Below are 12,107 nucleotides of genomic sequence, written 5' to 3'. Positions count from 1 at the left end.
GCTTGATGCTATCAATTTTAATGACAAGAACCAGCATTTATCTTAAACTTTTTCAGCTGATTCTTCTGTCATGTGTACTCGTAGCCTTGTTCCTGGCCCAACGGGACCCATTTTGCCAAGTTATTGGCTTCTTCAGGGGTCTACGTTCATGTGAACAGCTTTGCTTCCGTTCATAAGCAAAAATGGTGCTGACCAATAACTTGGCGAAATGGGTCCCGTTGTGCCAGGAACGAGGCTACGAGTCGTCATTAAAATTGAAAGCATTAAGTACTTTAGATATTGAAGTATAAACACATTAATTTAGAAAACAGCACGCACAAAGCTCAATGAAAGATACCTATACCTGCTAATGCTGATTTAAAAAACCTTGTGAATAATCAGCGCAGGCATCTGATCGCTTGGTTGCGAAGCATATCACACATATTGGAGACAATTGTGTTCAGAAGTCCTTGCAGTGTGTTGGTTTGAGAACGAGGAGGACTTTTTCCATTGTTTGTTGATTACCTTTCACATGCATCATGGCTAGAGAGGCATCTAAGGACATTTCCAGCGCAAACCATGCTTCTCTAGCTGCAGGTGCCTCCTTTTTTTTTTACGGATTTAAATTGTTTTTTTAATCAGTGCAGTCTATTACTGCACCGATTAAACCAAGTTAGGTGGTGGTAGGTGCTGTTTTGAGAATCAGGAGATACGTGCTATACTCGAGGAACAGCTTTCAGAGCTACTGCATAAGCAATCTGCTCAGGTTTTCAGGGTGCTTGCGCCAGCCTCAGCTCAGCCCAAGGATGCATCGGAACATCAGCCACAGGAAAGGTCCCACACATCTGCTCAGCATACCCAACCAACACATGCTTTGGCAGAGGAGCTCTTTCTTGAGTCAGATAGCAAACCCCTGCCTCGACATTCTTCCATATACTTCCCAAGAGGAGTTCTTTGAAGAGTCAAACTCTGATCTCCCTTGGGAACTGGTACAGGATACACAGGACCTCTCGGCTGAGGATCCTGCGGTATTCCCTTGACACCTGAGAGGCGTAAGTTTCCTCCAGAAAACATCTCTTTTTCTGTGTTTGTCCACAAGATGGCTCAGACAGTTCCCTTCCAATTAGACTAAGGAGGAACCTCATTCAGAATTCCTAGGGAGAGTATCACTGTAGACCTTCACAGGATTATGAAGGATGTTGTTTCAAAAACTGGGAAACTGTACTAACAGACCAAGTTGCCTCCAAGAAAATTGATACAATGTATAGAATACAAAAATGGTCTGGATTTGCCAAAGCACAATTGCCCCAATATTTTCTAGTTGTCAAGTCTGCACCAAAGCGCACTCATAGTTTGAGGTCCCATGCTGCTTCTTTTCTCGGCAGAGCGTGCAAAATCTTGAATTCCTTTGGCAGATGGGTTTTCCAAGCCTCTATGATAACTAGATTAGCAGCTTTATTCCACAGTTTATTTGAAGTCTCTAATACAAAACATGCTCTCCTTTGTGGATTTCCTTCTACAGATAAAACATGAGCACCATTGCAGGTCATTTGAAATACTTTGCATTCTAAAGCGGTGCAATGCTCTTAAGGGATGAATCTCACAGAACTACTTTGTTTCTCTTTTTCCATCCGCTAGTTGATGGACATAACCACTAGTTCTGGACTGGTCTGATAGGACTAAAGAAAAAAATTTATCAGGTAGAATATCATTTCTTCTTAATTGTTTAACCCAACAGTGTGATGGAGATGAACAAACCTTTTATGCAACTGTGAAGCAATTGATGTCCCGCTTACCAAAGCAGAGATATTTAAAATCTGTCTGTGATGAAATCTACAAAATAAAAATGGAAAAAAGGTAAGTACAGTGGATCCTCGGTTTGCGAGTAACCCGGTTTGCAAGACGAGCAAAACACTCAGCAAACTTTTGACTCGCAAACCGAGCACTGCCCCAATAAACGAGCACTTACAGTCCAGGAAGCGCCGCTTTGGGGGATTCCTCTTTCGTCTTCTGGCCAGCCTTCCACGTCGGGTGCCTTCCGCAGGTTGGAGGACCTCTGTCTGGGCCTGCGCAGCCGGGTGCTGTCCCACCTGCGCGTTGCGTGTGACCCGTACAGCGTCAGTCATCGGCGTCGTGCGGGTGGGGTGGCGCTCGGGTAGGGGCTCTCCAGCATGTGAGGGGCATCCGACGTGGCAAGCTGGCCGGCGGATGGAGGAGGCATCCCTCTAAAGGCACTGCGAGGTTCTCCAGCGGCTGGCAGACATTACACGCAAACCCCCTGAAGCGGCACTTTGGGGTTCTTCTTCCGATGATGGACAGAGGAGGCAGACGGAGGAGGCGGCACTGTAGCACCCGACCCCAACAAGTACAGACCCCGGGTTCTGGAACCAATCGTTGCTGTTGCTACTATTGCCTATGGGGAACTTTGCTTTGATAAACGAGCATTTTGGATTACGAGCATGCTTCTAGAACGGTTTATGCTCATAATTCAAGGTACCACTGTATTGAATTCTGAGTTTTGATCAAGCTTGAATCTGTTTGTAAACTGCCTTGGACAAATGGTGGTATATCAACTTGCATTCCAAAAAAAATAAATTGAATCCTTAAAGTGTTTAGGGAATGATGTGAAGCATATAGGGCTTGTTTTACAAAGCCGCGCTAGCAGCTGGTAACGGCCCGGAAGCCCATAGAGATTTAAAGGGCTTTGGGGCTGTTGCTGCACAGCTTTGTAAAACAGGCCCATAATCTAAACTTTTCAAATTAGTTCTATAATCAGTGGCACTGTACATATAGCCAGTGCTGTTGAATATAGTTTCAAGTACATTTAAATTTTGTTATCCCGCCTTTTCAAAGTGGCTAACATTCATAATACATGGGTAAAGACAATTAAGACACAGAATAACAAAATGACATCAAATATTAAAATAACATCAAAGTTTTAAAAAACAACAGGAACAAAACACTAAACTTTAAAACAGACGAATATACTGGCACATAAAGAAAGGGGAAGAACTACAATATTTATGAAAGGAAAGAACAAAAATGGAAAAAACAAAAGATAGGGTGGACATTGCAGTTTTTTCTTGAGCATAAATGCTGGTCAGAAGAAAATTCTACTATTTGGTTAAAAGAGAACATCCTTAAAAGGACGGTTGCACTGCAAAAGCATCTTCAAAAAGCATAGTTTTTAAGCTGGATTTAAATTGGTCTAATGAATTAATTTCTCGAATATAAGCTGTCGTTGAGTTCCATAATGTGGGGGCGGTGACGTAGAAAATGCAATTTCTCATAGTATTAATAACCCTTAATGATGTGATTATGAGTAAATTCTGATAAGTTGAACGGAGTGTACGTTGGGTGGAGTGGGGTATAAGGAATCTGTTAATGAATTCTGGCAGCCCGGTTTCTCTAGTTTTAAATGTCAACAATATTATATACCAGTATACTCGTATATACATGTAAATACAAGTATGTTGATATGTAGAAGCACTGAATGTTTTCTTTCTCCTCTCTCTCTCTACCTTTGGGAAACATAAATTTGATCACGCAACTCCGTTGCTCCAGAGTCTCCATTGGCTTCCGGTTTATTTTAGAGTTCAATTTAAATGTGCTTGTGTTGTTTTTAAAATCCTATATGGTATTTTTACTCCTCTCCTTCCTTTATCTTGGAACGTTTACAGATTCTCCTTTGCAAGAGGTAATCAACAATTTAAATTATCTCTTCCTTCCAAAAAAAAGGGATTAAAGAAGTCAAGATTTTTAGTCAATCTCTGATTTTTAAGTTCTCTCAACTTTGGAATGATCTTCCATTTCTTTTAAGCAGTTCTGGCTCATTTCAATTTTTTCGTAAATCTTTTAAAAACCACTTTATTTGCTAAACACTTTGAAAATTCATCTTCCGAAACTTAGGGGTCCTTTTATCAAGCTGCGGTAGGGTTTTAATGCACGTAATACCGCACGTTAAACCGCCTGCCGCGCTAGTTTTTTAGCCGGCCGTGTGAGTTAGCGCGTAATGAAATGTCCAACGCGCTAACCCCGCTAGCGTGGCTTGATAAAAGGACCCCTTAGTCTTATTCTTTATGGTTTTTATTTGTTAAGTTAACTATTGTGAACCGAGTCGAGCTTTCTTGGATTGATGTCTTGGTATATAAAGCCAAGCCTTAGATTAGATTAGATCTTCTTGTCTGTCTTTCCCCTTTACTCCATATATACTTTTTGATGGTAATTTTGTAACCTATCTACATGCATAAAATACTGTTATAAAATTTGCTTATATCTAAAAGTACACATGCTGAAAGTTGGCACATATTTGTACATTAGGCATACTTGGGGGCAGGACATTGCCCAAGTTGTGATTTAAAAATATTTTTTAAACACCTTGAGCAAGCATAATGTATTCGTCTTTAATCTAGATGTAATTTCTGCAAGATATGTGCTAATGTTTTATCAAGATAAGCACTCTCCTGCCTAAGAATACCTGGGCTCCCTGTTATAAAATTGCTCCATTTCCAAGTTTCCAAGTTTATTAAATAATTTGATTAATCGCCTACTCTACATTCAAGGCGATGTACAAGATAATACTAATAATTATAAACATAGGTAAAATATATAAATGGACAATATTACAAAAAACAAACACAATTTAAAATAAAAAATTAAGTTGTTACTTATTATATCGAAACAATAGGAAAATTCATTAATGGTTACATTTTATATTAAATTCAAAATACAAAGGAAAAACATAGGGGGGGGGAAAAGACAATAAAAAAGATAGATAAAAATAATAAAAGATCATTATTCACTAAAAGCATCGTTAATTCTTTCACTCCACTTTGCCGATCCTTTTGCTCTCTTAGCCTGTCCTGTTCCCCACTTACCTTGATCCAGCTTTCTCCTCTTAGTCTCCCATTTCTTTTCTCAGGTTTTTCCATTTTTCACCTTGTAAGGAGTGTTGCTAGGCTGTTTTGCCTAGAACAAATTTAATCTCTTTTCCAGTGCAATAGGTGAGACATTTTAGACAGATAGATAGTGTCCCCTTGGCTGCATGCCATCTGCAGAAGGAATTTTTCTTTTGTGCCTCTCATGTACTTCACTGGCCTCCTTAGCTCCACCTACAGATTTTCCCTTCTGCACGCGTGCCTGCTAGAGTGTGTTTGTTCTGCTTGCCACATTTTATTATTTTATTTGGGGGGGAGGTGGGAGGTTCGTCCCTTTTATGGGATTTCTTGTGCTCGGAACGATTATTCAGCTCTGCCTGCTTTAAGGACAACATAGACTTCAGTCTGCAGTTGACAGGCCAATCCCTGGTGGTACCCGTCAGCCAGCCTGCATTTGTTTCACAGGAGTTCTAGGCTGTCCCTATCTTTCTCCTTCTGCTAAATGAAGGTTTGAGCACAGGCTGTTTGGCATCTGTTGAAGACTTGGTGGTGTCTCATGGGTTGCTGGCTGCATCTTTTCACTTGAGCGTGTCCATCGGTCTGCAGGGGTGGAGGTACAGTCAGGCTTGGGGTCTGACTGACAGCCCTAAGATCAGCAGAGGCATTCCCAGAATGAAGCAGTAATTTTCTGATTCCAGCTACTGTAAGAGAGCTGAGGCAGGCTGCAGCACATTATCAGCATAGGTCACAGTGAGGTGAATTGGTCGAGGTTTGAATTAAGAAATTTTGAGGGTTTCTGCAGGTCCCCCCTGTTTTCCCCCACATGAAAGATCATAAAATCACTGTTTTTAAAGATTAATTGAAAAATATCATGCTTTAAGCACAAATTTCTTAGTGGTGGCCAACCTGCATTTTTAGCAATCTTTTTTTTTTTTTTTTTTTCTAAAATCCCTACTTCTCCAAAACTGCAGTTTTTGCCTCAAAGTTGTTGGGAATTCTTACCAGAATGGCACATATTTAGCATCTCTTGAACGTCCTTGTGATGTGTGGTGCAGCCGGGAGAGGCAGCAGCGCCAAGCAAGTTGCAGCTGAAGCAAGTGGCCAAATGCTTGACTAGCCCGGTGGGGCAGCATTTTCATGGCTTGGCATAGCTGCTAGTTCCTTGAGCCTGGCTGCAGACCCTCTGCAGCCTAAGAAACTCAAAGTTAAGTCATCTAAGGGTAACTAAGCCACAGGAACCTGAGGTCTTCTTTGAATTTATGAAACATTTGTGGAATGAATTTCAAAACCTACATTCTTTCACTGAGAAGCCCTGCTCCGCCTCAGATGCATCTCCTAGGGGACACTCGAAGTTACAGAGAAATATTTTTAAAGCCAATGGGAGGAAATATTTTTCACTCAGAGAATAGTTAAGCTCTGGAACATATTGCCAGAGGTTGTGATAAGAGCAGATAGCATAGCTGTTTTTAAGAAAGGTTTGGACAAGTTCCTGGAGGAAAAGTCCATAGTCTGTTATTGAGAAAGACATGGGGGAAGCCACTGCTTGCCCTGGATTGGTAGCATGCAATGTTTCTACTCCTTGGGTTTTGGCCAGGTACTAGTGACCTGGATTGGGCTACTGGACCATTGGTCTGACCAAGTAAGGATGTACTTATGTTCTCTTTCATACCAAAAGGTTTCCCTAATACTCATTCACTCTTCGTAACTTCTGAGTTAGTTCACATTCCTTCCTTTATTTGAGTGCCTTTTCTATGTCGTTTCATATTTTCTCATTCCTCTCTGTGCCATTTCATATTTCCTTAAAAAACAAAAGAAAAACACCAAAGGTACACCAATATTAAATATAAGCAAATATTTATTCTGAAGTAAACATGAGAAATAGCTTTTGACAGCTCTATCTTCTTCCTGGATGTTGTGCAACCATCTGAACACTTGTACGTTTGACAGCTTCAAAAAGTGTGAACCTCAATCAGCATGTCTGTTAATATTATTGTTTCTTCAGAGTTATTTTTACTGAATTATTTGGTATTGGTGCCACTTGATTGTCTGTCTTATGCTTGATTTGAGGGCTTGGTCTCTTTTTATTGTTTCCACTTTTCCCTGTGCCTTATCCATGATCTGTTTCAGGCTCCCTCATTCTTTACCATGCTCACACTAAGCTGCTTCATGCTATCTGTTTCACAGTCCCTCACTCTTCTCTGTGCTCTTCTTGGCCTCTCATGTTCCTTTGTTCCTCTTAGGGCTCCTTTTACTAAGGTGCGCTAGCATTTTTAGCGCACACACAAAATGACCACACACTAAACCGCGCAGTATGTTTCTAGAATAAGGTCTAGCGCGTGCGGCAGTTTAGCACACGCTATTCCGCGCGTTAAGGCCCTAACGCACCTTAGTAAAAGGAGCCCTTAGTATCTTCTTTGATCTTTTACACTCCCTCATTCCTCCCTATCTTTTCTGAGTTGCACCAGACTCACTCATTTTATTTTCTTTGCAGAGTATCCCTTCTGGTGCTGTACAGTTACAGAGATGACTTCTACAAGGTATTGTTTTAGTCCCAAAAGTCTCGGCTCCTTAATTGAGAACAGACATTTGCTGTCATATCCACCATCTCTGGACACTGGACTAAGTGGAAGATATCATTCTAAGAACTGTAAAATTAAGAGACTGGTGTTTTATTCTTTGATAAAAACTGAAAAATTAACAGTGGAAAGTGTTATTGTAAATAAACTCGGGGAAAATATAGTTAATGCTTATATTAAGTATTCTATGAAAAAAATAAATTTTATTATACAAAATTCAGAAAACAACTTTTTGAAATAAATTTTCATAAATATATTGTGTGGTTTGATTTTCTCTTGAATTTTTAATTTAGAGGAGTAATTATTAAAGTGTGTTAAAACCATAATGAGTGTTATTTGCCCCTTAACACATTAAACAGCAGTAAAGTGTATTGTATTATATTATCATATCACAGTTTAATATTAGTTAGTATGAGATACATAGTAATGAAACTTAAACCATGCAAAAGCCCTCAGCTCAGTCTGCAGCAGTGACTAAGAAAGCAAATAAAATGTTAGGAATTATCAGGAAAGGACTGGAAAACAAAGATGACAATGTTATCATGCCTTTGTATCGCTCTATAGTGCGGCTACCCCTTGAATACTTTGTGTAGTTCTGGTCGCCACATCTCTAAAAAGATATAGTGGAATTAGAAAAAGTACAGAGAAGAGAAATGAAAATGATAAAAGGGATGAGACAACTTTCCTATAGGGAAGGCTAAAGCAGCAAGGGCTCTTCAGTCTGGAGAAGAGACGGCTCCAGGGTAATATGATAGAGGTCTATAAAATACTGAGTGGAGTGGAACAAGAAGATGTGAATCATTTGTTTACTCTTTCCAAAATTACTAGGACTAGGGGTCTGCAATGAAATTACTAAGTAGTAGATTTAAAACAAACTGGAGAAAATATTTCTTCACTCAACAGGTAATTAAATTCTGTATTTTGTTGCCAGAAAATGTAATGAAAGTGGTTAGCTTAACAGGGTTTAAAAAAGGTGTGGATAATTTCACAAGAATAGCAATTTGCTAGTTAGCCAATTAATTTGCACACACATCTTCAACTGGTGGCCAAATTTTGGCAATCTTCTGGTACCTTGCTGGCTTTTAAAGATAAATTATATATTACTAGTAATAGATCTGTAAGTTCATGGGATGTATACCATTTAAGTGATTGCTACTCTAATTTGTCAAATTGCCCCATTATATCTTCCAGCTTTACAGATTTCTTTCAGTTCTTTCAACTTACCTGTACCAGAAATGATATTTATTAGTGATATCTCCCCTGTATCTTCCTCATTGAAGATCAAATAATTCATTTAATCTCTCTACTCTGGCTTGTCCTCTCTGTACGCCTCTTGTACTCCTCAGTCATCTAGCAGTCCAACTGATTCTTTTACGAGGATGTCGCTGTTCTTCTCATATCCTTAGTTTTGAATGCAACTTTTGATTTTGGGAGCCTCTGTCTCCTCCACATGAGCTTATCATCTGTTGGTGTTCTGGTGTGGCCCTCCTCTTTTCTCTCAGTGTTTTTATTTGTATTTCTACTTTCCCTTTGATATCTTTCCCTCCCCCCCTCCCCCAGTGCCCTGCAGAGTTCCTCAGGGTTCATTGCTGTCCTCTCTCCTTTTTTTTTTTTGAACCAAATTACAGAGACACAAGAAAGATGCAGTGCCAGTCCAACATATGACCTATGAAACAACTTAATCAAAATTAGATGCTCCCTGTTCTTTTAATATTTCTTTGAATCTTCTTGTCTCACTGATCAGACTTTTTCTGTCAAATCATACTTCTACATGGATGACATGTTCCTCTTTTCTGTACAGGACCCCCTTAGCCCTTATCTGTCCATTCTTGAGACTTTGCCATAGATAACTGGTTGACCTCACAACATTTGGCCTTGAATCAATCTAAAACCTCATCTGTTTGGTTGCCCCTTCCATTCCTCAAGTTGCCACTTCTTTGTGGCACCCAGTTTCTTTACTCGAATATTTAGGCTTCAGTTTGCCATCTCTAAGTTTATTGTATTTATGCTTGTGTGATCATTTCAGTATTGTTATGCTATTAACAAAATTGTCAAAACCAAATAGTTCCCCCTAACCCAAAAAGACAAAATGGAGGATAGAGACAAACCAACCAGCCAACCGTCTATTACTAAATAAATGTGTATAGATGGGATACCCTCAGTCTCACAGCCTGCATATGGGAACAAGTCCCTAGAGCACCAGCTGTCACAATCAAAACCCACACGGGTATTACTTGTGAAACATCCCTGGGTAACCCAGCTGAAATAAACAAATGCACAAAAGTGCTGAGTGAAAAAAGGTGAACAAAATAAACCAAAAAATACTCAAGCACAGTGAAAAGGTTCATATGTCTCTATCCCCCATTAAGGGGGTAAATGGCGTCCAAAATCAACCGGGCTGGCTTAAGAATAAACAAAATCAAAAAGAGAGTACTTAGCTTCTCCGTAAGTCCAAAAAGTGGAATAACCAGCTTAAAGTTGACCCGTCCAACTGGGCTCCGTTTCGGAAGGAAAAGCCCTCCTTCCTTCCTTCATCGGGCTTATCTTAGAGCACAGTTTTCCCTCTTTTGGGTTTTTGCTTTGTTCATTAACAAAATTGTAACAGTAACATAGTAAATGACAGCAGATAAAGACCTGAACGACCCATCTAGTCTACCCATTACAAATACATGATTAAATTAACTTGTCAATTCTATGATATTTCTGGGTCATAGACTGTAAAGTCCACCTGGTATTGTCTTAGGTTCCAAATGCTGAAGTTGCCGTCCAAGTTCACTCCAGCCTATGCAACCATCCTGTTTGCAGGATATCTACCATAAAGTCTGGCCAGTAACATCCTCATATTCCAAGTTACTGGAGTTCAAATTGATGCCCTCCCCAACCCATCCTACAGCAAATCACCACATATGGGACACATGCAAATCTGTCCGGTACCAGCCTTAATTCTTTACATCCTTTGTTTTCTAATTAGAGATTCTCTGTTTACCCCACACTATTTTCCTCTCCCACCACTTCCCTCGTAAGGGCATTCCAGGTATCTACCACCCTCTCTGTGAAAAAGAATTTCCTAACATTGCTCCTGAGTCTTCCTCCCTGCAACCTCAAATTATGCCCTCTAGTTTTACCATTTTCTCTTCTCTGGAATAGATTTGGTTCTATATTAATGCCTTTCAAGTATTTAAACATCTGTATCATATCTCCCTTGCCCCCTCCTCTCCTCCAGAGTATACATATTTAGGTTTTCCAGCCTCTTCTCAAACTTCTTTTGGTTCAGACCCCTTACCATTTTCGTTGCCTTCCTCTGGACCGCTTGTAAGTTTTATGTCATGCTGTACCTGCTATGGGTGAATCTCTTAATAAAGACAGATAATAAATTCCATTAAATAAATATGGGATAGATATTTGGTATGGTTTAAGCAGGCAGGGGAAGCTTTTAACAGGAGAAAGAAATGGTAATTGAAGGAAATTATTTTGCAAATACTTTTGTGCATCTTCAGCTGAGAATTCGTGCATTATGAATTAGAGGAGGAAGCAACGAAGGAGAACCCTTTTACCAGAGGTTTTGTACATAAAACTTACACATAGAACTTGTGATGTAATATACCAGTATCATTTATATTCCACCAGTTCCCAATGAGGCCCAAATTAGACCACATAAAAGAAAAATTCACAAAAATGCAAAGAAAAAGTTGTAAATATTTTAAAAATAAATATGACTTCATATGTCTTATGTACATTGAATTGATAAAAAGGGTTACAGGTAAGTCCATTTTAGATGTATGAATCCCGAATTATTTTTCTTATGCTAGAATCCTCTCTGGAAAGACAACTTTACTAGATGCCACAGGGCTGAATCTTGGTGAACAACTTGGAAAATCATACCAGAAGTGGCATACCATACAGACAATTTAAACCAGTGACTGAAACTTTGGGAGACCTACTCATCGAGAGTGGATAAAAATGCTTTACTTACAGAAAAATACATTTTACATCCAGTCTATCTGCAACTTATGCCTTGAACAGACTGCCTGAGTTTGTACATCAAGCTCCATCTCTGATATGAGAATCTACACTAAAAGACCACTTTTTCGAGATTGCTTTTGACTCCTTAATTACAGCACCCATGCTCGTTTTATCATTCTCTCTGCCCTCCTACTTCTCCTGTTTATTTTTAATTGGATTGTAAGCTCTACTGAGCAGGGACTGTGTCGAATCTTTAATGTATAGTGCTGAGTATGTCTAGTGGCACTATAGAAATGATTAGTAAGGAGTAGTTAATCAAGCATCTTACTTGCTCACAAACAATGTTGTTAGTGCATGCACTGGTTCACAGATTTCAGGAATGCTAACCAGAAAATATCTGCCTATTTTAAAGCAGCATTCCGTCTTTTGGGAGCAATTTTCTCTTTCTTGGCAAGCTTGATGTCATATTTCCATTATCTCCCTAAATATTTTCCTGTAATTCTTTTCAGTGGTAGAATAAGATGCTGCCCTGTTCCTTTCTCAAATGTCCTTTTAACTGCTGTAAAAACTAAGTGTAAGACAGGAGGAGTGACAGAAAAAAAAAAACCCCACACAGTGGAGGCTACAAGTTGCTTTGCTTTGTGCAAGATAAATCTCCTTCAATATCAATCCTCCCACTCCTTAGCTGATAGGTCCATAAGTAAGATGGCTA

General features: G+C 39.5%; 1 protein-coding gene across 1 annotated transcript in view; it reads left to right on the top strand.

Moving 5' to 3' along the window:
* Window positions 1-7,688, top strand: part of EIF2AK4 (eukaryotic translation initiation factor 2 alpha kinase 4) — a 271,684-nt gene extending 263,996 nt beyond the window's left edge. Inside the window, exons 38-39 of the mRNA XM_033953235.1 lie at window positions 1,718-1,836; window positions 7,348-7,688. Of these exons, the coding sequence (XP_033809126.1) occupies window positions 1,718-1,836; window positions 7,348-7,405 (177 nt within the window). The 3' untranslated portion in view covers window positions 7,406-7,688. The remainder of the gene's footprint in view (window positions 1-1,717; window positions 1,837-7,347) is intronic.
* The last annotated feature ends 4,419 nt before the right edge of the window (window positions 7,689-12,107 follow it).

The sequence above is a fragment of the Geotrypetes seraphini genome, chromosome 7, assembly GCF_902459505.1.
Source record: "Geotrypetes seraphini chromosome 7, aGeoSer1.1, whole genome shotgun sequence".
In the NCBI taxonomy this organism is placed as follows: Eukaryota; Metazoa; Chordata; class Amphibia; order Gymnophiona; family Dermophiidae; genus Geotrypetes; species Geotrypetes seraphini.
This window is presented reverse-complemented; position numbering and strand designations above follow the sequence as displayed.